Genomic DNA, 18,845 nt, shown 5'->3' with positions numbered 1-18,845 from the left:
ATATTCACTAAGACCTAGAATAGACGAGGATGATGGGGATATGTAGCGTGATAGAAGGCGGCGTGATAACTGTGGAACAGTTCAGATCGGGTGGGACGCTAGAAAATTTGGGAGGATTACGTGATTCCTCTGACGTAGCCCGCCCGCCATTTTTCCGAGTATTCGATCCGTTTTTCTATCTTCCCACCGGACCTGAACTGTTCCACAGTTAGCACGCCGCCGATTTCTCTCAGATTACCCATCATCCTTGGAATAGAGAGCTTTTGGTTGGGAAAGATGCTAACATTCGTGAAACATCTTTTACACGGCCATATTGGGGGTGAATTCAGGAGGAAACCAATGAGATACAATATATGTATTAAACCTAGAGTCACAACCTTTCGCGATACACTTTTTGTCGAGTATGAATCTTTATCAAATACGAGGGTGGCGCCACCTATTAATCACTCGAAGAACGTTTTTATTACCGTCTGCTACAATAATCTGCGTAACAAGCTGTCAAGATAGTTTTTTAAACGTGTTAAGTAAAATACGCGAGTTAAATAATAAAAACTCTAGTTTTTTTTAATCTAATAAATAGATGAAATAAAAATCATAACGATGTTTCTGATTGCAAATAAGCAACAAGTAAAAGTTGGAATTAGTTCCGCTAGAGGCTCACAGATGGCGCTGTTATGTTTTGATAAACGTCCTTGATAAAAGCAATGTGTTTCGCAGTAAGCCGATTTGAATTGTAACTCTAGGTTTAATACATATATTCTATCATAATCTCATTGGAGGAATCCTGAAACCCTTTCGCCAATATGGCTTCCGGAATGGTGATAGGACTTAAGAGGGTGTGACGTATTACTCACCTATCTGAAAGCTCTCTCTCTATGGATGCCACTATGGTGCATTTGCTTCGGGTTTTAATTTGCAGTGTTATTAGAAATATAACACTATCTGATTCAAATTCAGATTTTTCTTTTCATCAGGGACGCGATAAAGATTCTAGCGAATCTGTTCTTGATCGTCTCCCGGCTGACATTGTCGAAAGATTGCGTTTTGTCATGCAAGTATCTCTCCAGTATTGCCATCGTTTACTGACTTGGGAAAGTGCTTTGAGCCTTCCATCCGAACTTCAACCTCCGGGCTGCGATCCGTCAAATGTTTCCGATATTTACGCTACTGTTTTATATAACGATGAAATTCATACGTATGAACAGGTATTTTATGTGTTTTTGTGTTTCATTTTACAGTAAAGTATGTTCAATGAAAACTGATCACAATGACGTGCTGAGAACATAGTGTTGGGTAAAGTTTTTTGATTCGGATTTTTCCGTGAATTTGAAGATAGCAGTAGATGTGCTGTTGGGTAAAATCAGGGCCCCAAGGGGTCCTATTATTCCTATAAACTCCTATATTTTTAAAACTGTCCTATAAAATCCTATAATTTTGAAATTCGGGCGAGTTTTAAGCAACCTGTTGGTTAAACCAAGCCTCGGGTCTAAAAAATATCATAAAATGAGGATGATTTCCCTAGTATTGTAGCTTAACTATAGTTAAAAATAGCTCGGTACATCCCCGTATCTCTAGTAGAACCAGAGTTATGAGCCTCCAAAGTTGGGTGTAATGCTATTCCTATGGAGGTTATGTTTTTTGAACATTTTGCTTAATTACTCGACTCCTGTTTGTCGTAGTCCTACGTATTTAGTATGGTTGGATGGGGGATAAATTGGACTATAACATACTCAAAGGACATCCCCATATCTCTATTAGAACCAGAGTTATAAGCCTCCAAAGTTGGGTGTAATGCTATTTCTATGGAGAGTATGTTTTTGAACATTTTCCTTAATTACTCGGCCCCTGTTTGTCGTAGTCCTACGTTTTTAGTATGGTTGGATGGGGGCAAATAGGACTATAACATACTCAAACGACATCCCCGTATCTCTAGTAGAACCAGAGTTATGAGCCTCCAAAGTTGGGTGTAATGCTAATCCTATGGAGGGTGGTATGTTTAGGAACATTTTGCTTAATTACTCGGCCCCTGTTTGTCGTAGTCCTACGTTTTTAGTATGGTTGGATGGGGGGCAAATTGGACTATAACATACTCAAAGGGCATCCCTGAATCTCCAGTAGAACCAGAGTTGTGAGCCTACAAAGTTGGGTGTAATGCTATTCCTATGGAGGGGGTATGTTTGTTTACGTTTTGCTTAATTACTCGGCCCCTGTTTGTCGTAGTCCTACGTTTTTAGTATGGTTGGATGGGGGGCAAATAGGACTATAACATACTCAAAGGACATCCCCGTAACTCTAGTAGAACCAGAGTTATGAGCCTCCAAAGTTGGGTGTAATGCTATTCCTATGGAGGGTATGTTTTTTTGAACATTTTTCTCAATTACTCGGCCCCTGTTTGTCGCAGTCCTACGTTTTTAGTATGGTTGGATGGGGGAAAAATAGGACTATAACATACTCAAAGGACATCCCCGTATCTCTAGTAGAAACAGAGTTATGAGCCTCCAAATTTGGGTGTAATGCTAATCCTATGGAGGGTGGTATGTTTAGGAACATTTTGCTTAATTACTCGGCCCCTGTTTGTCGTAGTCCTACGTTTTTAGTATGGTTGGATGGGGGGCAAATAGGACTATAACATACTCAAAGGACATCCCCTTATCTCTAGTAGAACCAGAGTTATGAGCCTCCAAAGTTGGGTGTAATGCTATTCCTATGGAGGGTTTGTTTTATTGAATATTTCCCTTAATTTCTCGGCCCTTGTTTGCAGTACTGGTTCTTTAAAAAAATAAAAATTAATATTAATATTTTAGTGTCCTATATAATCCTATAATTCTGGAAAACGGTCCTATAAAATCCTATAATTCTGGAAAACGGTCCTATAAAATCCTATAATTCTGGAAAACCGTCCTATAAAATCCTATATTTTCATGAAAAAAACCTATAATTCCTATAATTATTTTCGAAATTCGGCTCGGGGCCCCTGGTAAAATATATGGTATCAGCATGTTTTGAACCGTTAAAGATCTCTGTATTTGAGAATGGTGGCTTTGACAGCAAAATGTCATAGGACCAGTCACCAAAGTCGAAATTGATTCAGTTTTCATGTTTAGAAGTTTTTCGTTAATTGACATCTGAGTTGTTATAATTCTACTCTATGTTATCTTCTTTAGGTTATTCAAACTTTGACGAGAGCTATCTCTTGTAACCATAAACAAGCGATAGAGTACGCGACGACAATTGACAGAGAAGGAAGAAGCATTGTCAAATGCGCAGACATCAATACCTGCACCACTATCCAGGCAACTGTATCTAGGGTTACGTCCCGTCATGGAAATCATCCTTTAAAGACTGTAGTTATGCATACCATGGTTATTGCTCATCAAATATTTGCCATGAGAATGTTATCGTGGATGCAGCAAATACTCCTAAAATCAGAAGGTAATAAGGCAATTTTTATTTTTGGGGTTTATCGGTGTTCTTTTATCTACCTACGGGTTTCAATGTTAGGCCTTTGTCATGAAATACGAAAGGCACACAGGGTGGTAGGGACTTGGCATTACTACGTCATGAAACGTCAGGCTACCTTCCACTAGTGCTAAAAAATATACCAGGAGGAGGGGCTTATATAGCTTTCATTCTGTTAGAATAAATAACATACCATAATGGCACTGGGGGCGGAGTTAAGCCCTAATTGCCAAGTCCCTATAGAGTGCTGTCAGTTGTGACGTCAGATCCAAGGTTAAACGCCACGAGTCTGCCTTTAGCAATGGGCGGCCATGACAGTTACAGTTTTTTCTTTATGGGAAAACAGCATGGGTGACGTCACACCGGCGCTTCTGACAGCACTCTATTGGATGAAACAATCGCGCTATTCGTTACGTTTTGATCGAAGCTAGGTCTGTCGTTTCCTAACTATGATCATTTTTCCACCAGGGTTTCGTTTGATTCTTAGCGGAGTTATGATGGAACCTCAGGAATCTCACTCCGGCGCTCCGCTCTTAGAAATAGTTATGCAATCCGACACTAACTTATGGAAAACGGCGCGACATCAATGGCACCAACTTTTTATCACTGGCATGCTTATGGATCAAGCTAGCAAGAAAGCTTTTGCCGAAGTTTTTACCAAAAATTATTCGGAATTGATGACGGCTTTCGCCGGAGATGATCACGAGCATTCGGTTTCGGTGACGTCACTTTCCGTTCAGATCTTCACCGTTCCGACTTTGGCCCTTTATCTTATTGAGAAAGACGCTCTATTTACTCTGCTGCGAACCTTCAACAACGAAGCTTCGCATTTCAAAAATAAGGATAATAAGCTTGCTTTTGAAAAAGCAGCCACAAATATGCGATTCAGGTTAGTACAACTACTTAATGTTGAATTTGTATAGTGAGTTGCTCTTGTAGACATCTTGCTTTATAAAGAACTAGCTGTTACCCGCGGCGTCGCTCGCGTGTAATAAGCATTTCCATCAAAAGAATGGGTAGATTTTGCTGCTGACTAAAATTTTTGTAGACCCTAGGAGCAAAGGCACTCGGCGTTGCCCGTCAGCCCGTCGGGACATTTTTTATTACTTTTCACGCGGACATTATTCTATAAAGAAGGGTTTTAAGTTTTTGGCCGCCATTTAAAAAGATGGCAACAAATCGAACCCAAAAGACCATTCAGCCCGTCTAGAGGTTAAAGGAAACCAGTGTACTAAATATTTGTGAAATCGGTTGAAACGCGCTGACTTTGTTGTACTGAGATGATTTTTTACATTTCTGGTCGCCATTTTTTAAGATGGCGGCGGATTGGAAAAATCTTTCTTAGTACGCGCCTACTACTTATGAGTAACGTTCCTGCAAATGTTCAGCCTTCTAGGGCAAGCGGTTTGGGCTGGGCGTTGATTATCAGTCAGTCAGTCAGTCGGGACTTGGCTTTATATAGATTTAGATTAGCGTTACTGTTATCAATTTTTGGGACAAAATCAGGGAAATAAGTAGTTGACTAAAAACTCAGGGAAATTTACGATTTTTAGTAAAATTCAGGGAAATTTGTGAGGTTTGAATAAGTTTGCTCTGAGGGGGTTGCTTCAACTATGAAGAACCACTCCGGTTGCATGGGCCAAATTACACGCAGCTTTGGAGGCTCATAACTTGGGTTCTATTAAAGATACGGGGATGTCCTTTTAGTATATTATAGTCCTTTTTGTCCCCTTTCCAACGATACTGAGTACTTGGCGTTACATCAAACAAAGGCCGAGTAATGAATCAAGAAGTTCGTTAAAATTCTCTCCATATGATACTCATATCTATACATATAAATCATAGTCCTGACTGATTGACTGACAGACTGATAATCAACACCCAGCCCAAACCGCTTGCCCTAGAAGGCTGAAAATTGCAGGAACGTTACTCTTAAGTAGTAGGCGCGTACTAAGAAAGATTTTTCCAATCCGCCGCCATCTTAAAAAATGGCGCCCAGAAATGTAAAAAAAGTTCTCTATGCAAGAAAGTCCGTGCGTTTCAACTGATTTCACAAATATTTAGTACACTGCTTTCCTTTAACCTATAGACGGGCTGAATGGCCTTTCGGGTTCGATTTGTTGCCCTCTTTTAAAATGGCGGCCAAAAACTTAAAAACCCTTCTTTATGGAATAATGTCCGCGTGAAAAGTAATAAAAAAGTACCGACGGGCTGACGGGCAACGCAGAGTCCCTTCGCACCTAGGGTGCTACAAAAATATTAGTCATCAGTAAAATCTACCCATTCTTTATATCATTTTGTTGGAAGTTCTTATTACACGCGAGCGACGCCGCGGGTAACAGCTAGTATAACATATATGAGAAAAAATTAGAAACCCAGAAACTATGGAAATCGGCTTTGCAAAAGTTATGAATCCCGTTCTCTTTCTCGAGCATTACAATATGTTTAATGGGTTGAGAGAAATTAAATACTATTTGCTTACATTGAATATAACAAATTTGAAAGAATACTGAGCATGTGTGCTTGAAATATAATTTCTAGATCTATATTTGGTTATTACCATTACCATTGCGCGTTAAGTTTATATTACGTTATCACTACTTTTTCAGGCGAGCTCAGTATATACTGTACGACCTAAAATACTTACTTATGATGGTCCCTGAAGAATGGACTGACGCCATGAAGAAAGCTTTTCGAAGCGCTTTTCAAACGCTAATGACTCTATTGAGTTGGATGCAAGGCATGGACTCTGTCGTAAGACAAGTGGGACAACACGTTGAATTCGAAGCGGAATGGGAGAGTGGAATTAATCTACAATTCAAACTCTTCCCCATTCTCTGTTTAATCATTGAAAGATGCAGTTCGAACAAAACCGTTTTAATAAAATCATTGAGAACCGCTTTGAAACAACTTCAAGCTATGCAACCCAAACACGCTTTCAAAGCCAGGGAATTAGCTAATCACTCCGTTAATTGCATCGACTACGAAGTTATGTCCATGCCCGTAACCGTACACCTTCCGTTATCGCGATTGATCGCCGGGTTACTTCTACATCTTCATAAGTACGACTTGGCTTACGATTCAACCGAATTTATGTTAAGTCAAAAATGTACACCCGAACAATTAATGGAGTTACCGTTACGATGCTTAGTTATGGTCTCTCAGTTTCGAGTCGGAATGTGGAGACGAAATGGCTATTCTTTATTGAATCAGGTCTATTTCTACCATAATGTTAGGCTTAGAGAAGAAATGTACGATAGGGATATACAGATGTTGCAAATTGTCGCTTCGTTAATTGAGAGTAATGAGTTCTTGATTCATTTATTGAATAAGTTCGTTTTGTTTGGATGGGCGAAAGATACGGGGGATTTGATTCGAAAACCCGAAGATGAGTCACTTCGACCCACTGTGGCACTCGCTGAAGAATTCTTAAGTTTAATTTTAATTATTGTCTCCGAACGTCACACTCCCGGTATTGGAAAAGTTACGGAAGCCGAAAAAATTGAGAAAGAAATTATACAGCTGTTAAGTATGGAGTCGATGCCTCATAGTCAATTACTTAAGATGCTTCCTAAGGATAATAACCACGAAACTGGGATGGATGAAGTTATCGCTAAAGTTGCCAACTTTCGTAAACCTCAAGGCTCAAATACTGGAAAATACGAACTTAAACCGGACTTCTTTAAAGATTTCAATCCATATTTTTACCATTATAGTCGCGAGGAACAATCAAGAGCTCAAGAAGTTCAATTGAAACGAAAGAAACAGGCTGGTGAAGAGGAATGTTGTCCTCCTCCTATTCCCCCGGAATTTACCACTAATTTCGTTATCATTAATAATCTGTTGCAATGCGACGTTATGATGCACCTTATGAAGAAAATACTAAAAAGGACCTTAGATTTACAATCCCCGTTATTTTCCGATATACAAGTAGAGAAATTACTACATCTTATCGGAGTTGCGTTGCACGAAGAAGAAAGGCTGTTGAAAGAATCCCCGAATACCCCGCACTTTTTTAATTTCACTACAAAAGCAATAAAGGAGGGAATTTTTTCGTTGCTGCAAGATTGCAAACAGTGTTCCCGTATAGATGGTCAGAAAGAATTGTTAAAGTGGACCATTAACAAGTTTAAATTCGTTGAAAACCTGAGGAATGTCGAAAGTGGTGGTAAGTCAACGTTGATTCCTGTAGAGGGGACTGCTGCCGAAGTGGGCCATTCTAGTACTAGTAGAGCCGTTCAAGACAGTTTCATAGAAGATCGTAAAAGGAATGCGGCAAAAGCGGCTGCCAGAAATGCTCGCATTTTGAGTCAAATGGCCAAACTTCAAAAGAACTTTATTAAGAAACACGCTGATTTGTTTGACGAAACTGCTGATGACGACACTGCCAGTATGGCCATGGATGGAGTTAAGGAAGAAAAGGTGACAAATCCCATCGCAATTGGCAATAATCAGTGTGGACGTTACATCAAAACCGAAATACATACCTGCATTCTTTGTCGGGAGAATCAGGAAGTGTCTGTTACCGGAAGGGCCTTGGTTATGTCGGCTTACGTTCAAAGGTCTATGGTTCTTAGTAAGAATCGAAGAATTCATCAATTAGAAGATCCCGATAGCTACGATCCGTTGTTAATACCCGCTGATCTCTTTTGCGGTCCGCATACTAGTACATGCGGGCATGTAATGCATAGTGATTGCTGGCAGAAGTTTTTCGATTCTGTTCTTCTGAAAGAACGGAGACGTCCTCTCAGGTTAGTACTGTTTTATTGATATTTAAAGGGTTGTTATCAGTGGTAGCATACGGAATCCTGCAAGATTAGTGAGGGGACCCCAAAATCAATCAGTATACACTAGAAAAGTGATTGCTTATTGCAATTTTGAGATATTTTCGATTACAAATAACAAAGCTAACTTAAAGAGACTCCAATGAAGGCAAAGGGCGCTGGGTAATAAATTTTTGAAATGCTAAGGAGAGGCGTGGTTCAAGGAAACGTAGTTCGTATTATCATGAATCTATAGAACTATGAATATACAGCCGCGTTACGCTCTCTAACTTCTCGATAAGGTTTGGGCGGGGCTTAGCGAAAGGAGATATCAGTCACGTGTCTGCTAGTGTTAGGAGCGGGAGAAGGGAGTCCGGGGGTGTGTAAATTCGAAACGTCACTTCCTCACGTCTTGTGATTGGCTATTAGAGCTAAGAGGGTAACGCCCAAACCAAATCGACATGATAGAAGGGGCATATGATAGAACTGTATATTCGTAGTTATAAGTAGTAGGGACTATACAGATAGCCACGGATCCAAGATGGCCGCCACCCCAAGATGGCTGCCCTCTCCCCATCCACCAAACTTCCACCCAAAGATTAAGCTAAACTCCTACCTGACCAGCCCTACCTTCCACCATGCTATGACTCTTTAGAGGGGTTTTACCCATTTTTCCCCCCAAAACAAGCTCGGCTTAACCCTCGGAGGCTGTAGTTCTTTAAATAAACCGGTCTAGTTATTTTGTAAGATTCTCGTTTGAATTTCGCGCCATAAACCTTTAAAGTATGTCTGAGAAACAAAGACAAATATATAAATAAAGATTTTTTAATAACAAATACCAAATAATATATACAATAAAATAGAGAATAACAAGAATATAAATAGAGAATAACAAGAATATAAATAGAGAATAACAAGAATATTAATATAAACAAAGATTAAATTAAAACCAGAAATATTTACCGCCACTTTTACCGCTAATAAAAACCACTCTTTAAATCGTAATTTTGAAGGTAGTTGTTTTTATCTCTGACGTAAAAAGCATCTTGTTCAAAGGGACATTTTGATTTTCAAAACTTAATATTTTGGTCGAAATCTTAACGGGTCGACCATCTTTGTAATCGCCACGGAGAAGACACAAAAAAAACACGAACTTCTTGCTGGATGTGTTACATACTGAATTCTAAATTAAAAAACAAAAATATTTACCGCCACTTTTACCGCTAATGAAAGCCACTCTTTAAATCGTAATTTTGAAGGTAATTGTTCTTGTCTCTAGCGTAATGTTGATTTTCAAAACTTGATATTTTAGTTGAAATCTTAATTAGCGCCGCGTTTTATTAACAATTTCGCGACATCAACGCGGCCTTCACTCCAGCGGGGCGTCGGCTATCAGCTTGATTTAGGAAGATCTTGGGCATTTCGGCTCCGAATCGTATCCACGTTGATCGAGCGAACAGCTGTTAAGTTTGAGAAGGACATCGAAGTCAAGGCCTCACTGAAAAGAACGTGCTCCAATTGGTGCAGGGTACGCAGAACCTTATGCGCTGGCAGGGCTTGTCGGGTTGTACGGGCCGATAAAATTCTTCGTTGACCCTTTACCTCCCGAAGGAAGTTACATCCGAGCCACTGCGAGGCCTGGTCTTCTTGTTCTGGTCTGGTTGTTTGGGCCAGAACTTCTCCTTCATTGCAGCGTCAGCCCGACATTGCGAATGAAATCGAACCACAACCAAAAGGCTTTGCTCGTGCATCCTGATGGCTGAGGCGACTTTACACAAATTTTACGCAACTTTCAAGAGACCAATGGAAAACACGTCAAATTAAGTCTTGCCGCGGAAGAAGTAGCAGGACTTAACTTAAATTAGATTTTCCTTCATTGCAATAGTCCGTTGTATGGACGCAAATGACGCTGCAATGAAGGTCGATTCATGAACTTCCTCAACATTATTCCACCTGGTTTCTTAGTCCGTGACCAAATTCTCTGGATTTTTGACATTAATCTCCTGCATTTGGTCACGAACTATGGTCGATGTTGAGTGGTGGGCCAAAAAAATGCGACTTTACACAAATTTACGCAGCTTTTCGGTGCGACCAAATGATTGTACTGAAAAGCTACGTAAATCTAGCCCATGAATCGAAATTGGTCCCTTTTCAGGCGATGCCCGAGAAGAGACAGCTAGAGAAATCGAAATTGGTCCCTTTTCCGTTGGAAAATTGAGTTTGGTCTTTACTCACCCAGCAAAACCGGCACGAGTTAAAGCAAGACATCGTTAGCTGGACTTTTAAGAGCATAGCTGAGCAACTGATAACTTTCTTTACGAAACACGGAGCTTATATCCGAAAATACGAAGGGCAAATTTAATATTAAAAGAGGTTTAGAGGCAATGCTTTCAAGAAATTTATTTTTTTATTGGCCACACCCTGAAACGTACTATTAAAGCCGCGTGTCTTATATAATAACCGCTTAAAAACAGGTTGAAACCGGCTCGAACTAGTCAGGGCGTTGTCTTTTTTATTGGAATCGGGTAAGGTCAATTACCTAACTACGTAGATATTTCAAGGGTAACGACTTTAAAAGTTTAAGAATTTTTAAAGTGTTTTTTGATGAAGATAAACGGCGTGTATTTTAAGATCGTCCATAGCTCAGTGGTTAAAGGCAGGGTCTACTAATGTAATACCCAAAAAGGTGGCGAGTTCAAATCCCGGCCAGTCTACCGAGCTATGGACGATCTTTTTTATGTATAAATAAGGTTTGTTTAAGAAGTTGGGGTTAGTTGATAAACAGGCGTTAGTCATGAATGACGACTTTTTTTTAACTTTAGCGTCTAATACGTGTCTAGATATATACCCAAACAATACCCAATCAAGTTTTAAAAATTATTTGCATCAACCTCTTAACTTGACTAGCGATTATGAAGTTGGGCTGGCAGAAATCATATTTCCAAATCATTGGGTGAATATAAGCGAAGAGTTTAACAAGTTTGAAATTCAGGTTGTAAGTGACCCAAACCATGGCAACTATGCAGCTGTTCGAGAGCCTGTTGAATATCAAAAAATAGAGATACCTGTCAATCGTTATACCAAGACCAAAGAGTACGAACTGCCCCAAAATTTTGTCGAGCTGTTAAATGATGATGTAAACAGTCATCCGTATTTAAAAGGCAAATTATCTTTTAAATTAGTGAATAAATATAAAGACGGGGCCCTGGGAAAACAGTTAGATACAAACTTTCCCGTTTACCTGCAAGTTTTAGGAGAGGAAAACATACGGTTCAAAATACCAGCTGATTCCCCCTTGACCACGCTATTTGAATTTAAAGAGAATAATTACGAAGATGTTCCTTATATATCCAAATATCCTGTATCAAAGCATGCTAAAAATATAAGTTTAAATTACACTAATAATTACGTGGAAATCGAAATTGATAATGTTGGAGATAGTTTTAAAAAAAAATTTGATTACAAGTACATTCCCAAAGCCGCCATTAAACGTAAAACAAGCCATGAGGTTCCGCCAATAAGAAAAAAGCCCCAGCCGGAATATAAACCTGTACCGCCATCTATACCTATTTTACCGCGAACTACGCCTTTTCTTCCGATACCTATTGCTACGACTGAACCCGTAGTACTTGTACAACCACAGTCAGCTAAAATAACCCCTCCACCCAAAATAACTTTTCCAAAACAAAACCCCCCTAAACCTGACCTACCGAAACCCTACTATCCAAAGCCCAAACCACCTAAGCCCGAGTTACCAAAGCCAAAGCCAAAGCCAAAACCGCAGCCACCCAAGCCTGAACTACCGAAGCTTCCAGTTCCGGATCCCCCTAAAATACCAGCTCCGGATCCCCCTAAAATACCAGCTCCGGATCCCCCCAAAATACCAGCTCCGGATCCCCCCAAAATACCAGCTCCGGATCCCCCCAAAATACCAGCTCCGGATCCCCCCAAAATACCAGCTCCGGATCCCCCTAAAATACCAGTTCCGGATCCCCCTAAAATACCAGCTCCGGATCCCCCTAAAATACCAGCTCCGGATCCCCCCAAAATTCCAGCTCCGGACCCATATAAACCTGATCTATCAAAACAAGAGGCCCCGAAACCTTCTACCTTCGAACCACTGACGCCGACCCCCTCGCCAACGGAGGTTGAGGAAATATATATATTTCCAGACCCCTCAAAACCTGACTCACCGAACCCCGACTTACCAAAACCCGACTTACCGAAACCCGACTTACCGAACCCCGACTTACCGAACCCCGACTTACCGAACCCCGACCTATCAAAACCCGACCTATCCAAGCCTGATCTCTCAAAATCTCCAGACTCTACAACATCCTCTACTTTTGAGCTACCCGTATTACCGACCCCCTCCCCACCAGCGGTTGATGAAAAACCCTTGTTTCCGCAGCCGGTTGATCCGCCGAAAAAAAAGCCTGAACCAATTATTCCCGAAGAGCCTAAGCCTATTAACCCTGAAGATTATGACAATTACACAGTATTGTTCTTACCTCAAACTTTTAAAGCCAGTAAAACGCCAGAGAAAAACGCCGAAGGGCTTTATCGAGCCGTAGCCAACACTTTAGAAAAATTAGTATTTAAAAAAATTCAAGTAACATACCACACAGTAGATAATTGGGGGTATGCTATCGTGTATAATTTCAAAACACCAGAATGGGTGGAAATTAAATTTTCTCCCCAAGTAGCTAAATTGCTTGGCGCTGACCCCGATAGATATTACTCCGGAAAACACCAACTAGGACCCTTGAGCATGACGTTAGAAGAATATACTATAGACAAAGACAATGCATACATAGAATATCGAGTCAATAGAACCATAAAGCGCTATACCCCCTGGGAAGAACCCTGGCTTTATTTCTTTTTTAAAGTGTCAGGCGAGTTTAGATCGACAGATGATTATAAGATTTATGAAGAAATTGCCGAAAACCTCCAAATAACTGCGCGCAATTTTGACCCTTTAAGATTACATCAGGCCGAATTTAGCGTTATTAAGCAAGGAGCGGAGCATTATTTTAGAATCCATTGTCCGGCAAAAATTGAAATGCTCTTCCCAAAGGAATTGCGTGATATATTAAATTTAGAAGCTGAATACGTTGGTGGGACGTTTCTATCCACTAAACCTTTAGAGCGTAATTTTACGCATTTCAAAACAACTAATGACACATTTGTAAATTATCGCGTTCATGACTCACTAATGCATCTATTTACTAAGACTAGTGTCGCAAAAATCAAAATACCCGCGGGCGATTATATTTGCGATTTTACGGCAAGCGGGGCCGTAATTCCCTTCTCTTTACATTTAAAAATCATAAACCAGTTATTGGGGGTTCAAGAATATATGCCTCGCCAGTATTTTAAAATGTACATTCTCAAAAATGCTCTGGAAGATAGATATTATGTTCGTATCGAAATAGAGCCAGGTGTTCGCGTCTCGGTAGCTGGACCAATGGCCAAGTTATTTAACATTCCCGAAGAGGGAGAATTTTTTCAACACAGTCATTCGGGAGTGGCTCTGGTAAATCCTCGATTAAGAATAATGACCCTGACAGCGGATAATAATTTTTGGACTAGCGAATACGATGTGGATAGATTTCCAGAAGACCCAAATATGGCTGACCAGCCGTCCCTACCCGGATATCAACAGGATAACCCTCAAGGCAAACGAGTTGACAATTTTGCATGTGAAATTCCTCCCGGGGTTTATTATCATATTAGCGATGTTTTAAGTGCCATGGGCGAAGCCATGTCCCCGGCGCATAGGAAAAGTCTAAAATTTACGCAGAATGTAGACGGAACCGTGACGGTTTCAAAACTGAACGATACGGTTTCCATTTTGTTTCCCAAAACAACACCCGGCCGAGGACTGGGACGATTGCTAGGTTTTAGTAGTAATCAGTTGGATCGGTATATCAATAACGAGACTTCGGAGTATCCCGCTGATATCATGAGAGGCGTCGATGCCATGTTTGTTTATACCAATATTATCCGTCAACAAGTAGTGGGTGGTGGTCAAGCTCCTCTGCTACGTTTCATAAAAATGCCGGCTTTTTCGCTGCTAGACGAGGAGAACCAGGAAATATTTAATAATATCGACTTTTATCCAATTTCAACCAGCGATATACAAGAAATTGAAATTGAATTGAAATCCGATTACGGGGAAAATATTCCGTTTAATTTGGGCAAAGTATATATTAAACTGTTTTTTAGGCGTCGACGTCAATAGCCCAGAAGCAATGGTACCTAATAGATACACTCTGTATTTCCAAAGAGGATCCTCCCTTCCGGCTTTACACGCAAACGTATTCCAATCCGGAGGTCGTTTTAGTGTTGGCGGTATCTTTAATTCTTTATTGCGCAAAATTACACCCTTTATTAGGCCGGCCATTAGTACTTTAGCGTCCGAAGCTGTTGGGTTAACGAGTAGAGTAATTAGCGATGCCCAAAACCCCGGAATATCACCTCGAGAATCGATTAAACGAAATGTCAAACAATCTATAAATTCCCTACTACATAAAGGCGTGGACCGGTTCGTCAACACTCAAAGCGGGACGGGCCGAAAACGAAAGAGGACTGCTAAAACAAGCCGGAGCAAACGTGTTAAGCGACGCACTAAACGCGATTTTCTAGACTAAACATGTCGACCTACGAAAGTGTTCTTTCCGACTTTGAAGTATTTGAAAAGCCAGTGGTGAATAATAATATTGTTGGGACTAAAACGACTGCTCATTATCCCATTGCCCCACTAACTAATGCTAAATATGTAGAATTTATCATTCCCCCCTCTAACAATTATCATGATTTGACTAAAACTCTTTTGAGAGTAAAATTTCGCGTTTTGCACGAGGACGGCACGGTCGTTCCAGATGCGGAAAAGAAAGTCTCGGTGACAAATTTAATAATTGCCTCGCTATTTTGTCAAGTAGAATTATTTCTTAATGGCGTCGCTGTCCAGCAACCTAATAATATGTACCCATATATGGCCTATTTTAAAATACTTTTAAATTATGGACAAACGGCGGCCAATTCCTGGTTAACTTCTATGTTATATTATTTGGATACCATTATCGATCCGGCGACGGCTTTAGATAACGCCAATATTAACAAAGAAGATAATGGTATTGGTCGTCGCGCTAAACGCGTGGCCCAATCAAAGACGTGCGATGTAATTGGCGAATTATTTTTGGATATGTTCAAAACGCCCAAATTCTTACTAGATAATATCGAGGTGCGAATTAGACTTCATCGAAGCTCCACGGATTTCGCTATTATTCACAATGAGCAGGGCAAAAAGTATAAGATTGATTTAACGGAATGCACTTTGTTTACGCGCGAAATTGAGGTTAATCCCGAGCTGCAGCTAGCTCACGCCCAGATGTTAAACTCGGGAATAAACGCTCGCTACGAAGTAAACTCTATTGTTATGAAAAATTTCTTAATAACCACCGGAACGCAAGATTTTATTAGGGACAGCTTGTTTACGGGGCAATTACCCTCGCGAACTGTCGTGGCTTTCGTTACTAATAAAAAATTTGTAGGGGAAGCAACTTCCAACCCCCTGGATCTCCAACACTTCAAACTCGATTTCATGCAATTCTCTTTAAATTCGCAAAATTATCCCGATATCCCCTTTACGCCCAATTTTGACGACGACCAGTACGTTAGATGTTACAATTCTTTATTCGAGGGTCTCGAGATATTAGGTCTTGACCGAGGAAATATAATTTCTTACGATTTATATAAGAAGGGCTTTTTTGTCGTTGTTTTTGATTTGAGTAGAGAGCATCTCGCTTCGTTAGGTCTAAATTCCATGCCCCAGACTGGTAACTTGCGATTATCGTTAAGATTTAGCTCTCCGCTAACCGAAAACGTCACGTGCATTGTCATGGCCGAATTTCCAAACAACCAATTAATAATATCTAAAAACAGAGAAATTATTTATAATCACCCCAACGTATAAAAGACTAAAACTTTATAAATACAATATCAGTCGCGAGCCAAGATGCACCAAGTACACACCGTCACGCCAAAGCTCGATATTTGCGTCATTGAATCTATTGAACCTAAAATATTAATTCAAAGATCGGATACGCGTACAAAAACTATATTAAAACCTAACGCCTGGTACGCTTTGTTTCGGTTTCAAAATGAACTCACGTCCTTTTTTGACGGAAAAATACCTCGCTATCATATTTGGTTGCCCGTCAAAGAGCGCATCAAGCTGGAATGCTTCGTCAACTCGAAAGATGAACGTCTAATCGATCTTCGATACTATGAACGAGGTAGCGGCAGTCGTTATTTCCTCAACTTTAGCACCAGCGAAGGATTTAGCCTGAACAAAACAGGATGGCAGACGTTGATCGACTTAAAGCCGTTGATTGACGAGGATCTCAAGGCTAAAGGGATAGCTGTCTGTCGCATGCGCGAATTAATTTTAAACGAGCTCACTACCACCTTGTTTGACGTCACTTCCACTTGCGCCAACGTCGAGTGTCGAAAACAAATATGCCACTCTCAAAGCTGCTCGGAATTTGACACAAATTTCAGCGATCGAGTCGAGCGTAATTTGCACGAAGCGCTGCCTCAACTGGATCGTGAGAAAATTTTGCATCAATTTGAGACCGACCATGGATGGATCGAGGATCAAGAGGATATTTACGCTTATTTTGTCAACAGTTTTGCCGATTTAAAGAATGCCTTGATTTATGGCTATTAAGATAAATGTATTGATATATCGTATTTGTTTAACTGATATTGTTTTTATAAAATACCTTTGCGTGTATTAAATAAAGTTGTTTATTGGGAAACCATTTAGTCGTTATTTATACTTGTCAAGACATGGATGCTAAAATTAGAAAAATTTATTACGACGTGGCAAATCCGGCCGCCTATGGGTCGCTAGCCAGATTACAAAAGGCCTTACCGGACGTGCCAAAAGCAAAATTAATCGCCTTTCTCGAGAAACAGCCCGCCTACACGAAACATCGATTTCGACGTTTCCGATTCAAAACTAACCAAGTGTACGCCTCAACTATCGATGACGTTTTTCAAGCTGATTTGTTGGATCTACCGAAATTAAAACGTTTTAATAAAAATGTTCGCTATGTTTTGTGCGTCATTGACGTCTTAAGCCGCTACGGATGGACAATACCTCTTAGAAACAAAACATCTGGCGAGGTTATCGAAGCTTTTAAAAAAATATTTCGAGAGAGGATCCCTTTAAAAATATACACGGACTACGGTGGGGAATTTAGTTCGCGCAACTTTGCCTCCTTCTTGAAACGAAACAATGTGCAAATACATTTTGCCAGGAGTCAGCATAAGGCTAGTTTAGCGGAACGCTTTATTAGAACAATTAAGGAACAAATTGCCCGGGTTATTACAGCCACGGGGAATAAAAATTACGTTAAATATTTACCTTTAATTACTCAAGCCTATAATGAACGGGTTCATTCAACTACTGGAATTGCACCGGTTCATGTTAATATAGATAACGAATCAATCATTTGGAATAAACTGTACGGGAAATCAAACGGCATTACTCGATACGCACCGAGGCTTAAAGTTGGCGATCACGTGCGTCTTTCTATAGCTAGTAGAGTATTTAGAAAAACCAGCTCGGGAGGCACCTTTACTGACGAAATATTTCGAGTTGTTGACGTCATACCCAGGTCACCGCCCGTCTATCGCGTAGCGGATTTAAAGGGGGAGCAAATTTTGGGTGTTTTTTACGGCGCCGAACTACAAAAAGTCTCGTTACCCGAGACTAAATTATGAACACTTCGCAAATAAACGCTCTCTTAACTTGCGACAAAAGAACGCGACCCTACTATTTAGGATGCTTCCCAGTAAACAGACTCCCAGAACGGCCAAAAAGGTCCAAATTTTGCTTTATATTCAATAATGAAGCAGCTGGAGAGGCTGGAGAACATTGGATAGCGTGCTTTTCTAACAATGACACGGTGGAAATGTTTTGCACTTACGGAAAGTCGCCGCGATACTATAAAGTTAATTTAAAACGATACGGGAAACGAGTTGTTTACAATAAACAACAAATTCAACATCCATTCTTTCAACTGTGTGGCGTCCATTGTTGTCTGTATCTATCACTCCGCTGTAAGGGCGTAGCTAGAAAGACGATATTAGACGCCATCTATGACCAGAATCTTAAACTTAACGACTATGTCGCTTTATTATATTTATCTTTACATTTAAAAAAACATGTACACAGATATTGTTCGCAATAAAACAATTTTTTATTTGTCTAAATATTACATTTTTTTATTAATCAATATCGCGCCATTTATTATGCCTCTTTCTCCTCTCGTTAGATGGAACCAGCGGTCCTAAGTTTTGGAGTTCGTCTTTCTTCTTCCGAGGTTTTTTCTTTTTTTTCTTGTTTTTCTGTTTAGCGGAGGCCGTCTCAAACAGGTTTTCCAAGTCCGTTAAATTGTCCCCGTTTTCCTCCGCTAAATTCTCTTGTTCATCGACAATTTCCTCTTGTAAATCGTCGTCACGATTTGCATAACCGACAGCTCCTTCTTCTAGCTCTCTTTTTGGCGTGAAAAATGTGTTTTGGAAATGATTTGCAAGAACTTCGGCTTG

The 18,845-nt window shown here is 40.2% G+C and overlaps 1 protein-coding gene and 1 long non-coding RNA gene across 4 annotated transcripts in view; one reads left to right on the top strand and one right to left on the bottom strand.

Annotated features, from left to right (window-relative positions):
- The window catches only part of Ubr1 (Ubr1 ubiquitin ligase), a 42,368-nt gene that overhangs the window by 8,253 nt on the left and 15,270 nt on the right, over nucleotides 1–18,845 (top strand). For both annotated transcript variants that reach the window (XM_089864412.1, XM_089864413.1), the window contains exons 4-7: nucleotides 975–1,205; nucleotides 3,165–3,432; nucleotides 3,928–4,348; nucleotides 6,069–8,210. In XM_089864412.1, coding sequence (XP_089720538.1) covers nucleotides 975–1,205; nucleotides 3,165–3,432; nucleotides 3,928–4,348; nucleotides 6,069–8,210 — 3,062 coding nt within the window. The remainder of the gene's footprint in view (nucleotides 1–974; nucleotides 1,206–3,164; nucleotides 3,433–3,927; nucleotides 4,349–6,068; nucleotides 8,211–18,845) is intronic.
- On the bottom strand, nucleotides 9,032–11,937 carry LOC149708980 (uncharacterized). 2 transcript variants are annotated; one of them, XR_016381253.1, is made up of 3 exons: nucleotides 11,620–11,937; nucleotides 11,464–11,526; nucleotides 9,032–11,260 (listed from the first exon to the last, which is right to left on the bottom strand). It is a non-coding gene; the product is annotated as an uncharacterized LOC149708980 (long non-coding RNA). The 2 variants fall into 2 exon arrangements; XR_016381252.1 differs by having other exon boundaries at nucleotides 9,032–11,526.

This window comes from Phalangium opilio, unplaced genomic scaffold (assembly GCF_054372755.1).
Source record: "Phalangium opilio isolate 3A_F unplaced genomic scaffold, DU_Popi_V2 ptg000013l_1, whole genome shotgun sequence".
Taxonomy (NCBI): Eukaryota; Metazoa; Arthropoda; class Arachnida; order Opiliones; family Phalangiidae; genus Phalangium; species Phalangium opilio.
The sequence above is the reverse complement of the archived record's forward strand: the minus strand, read 5'-3'. Positions and strand labels throughout refer to the sequence as shown.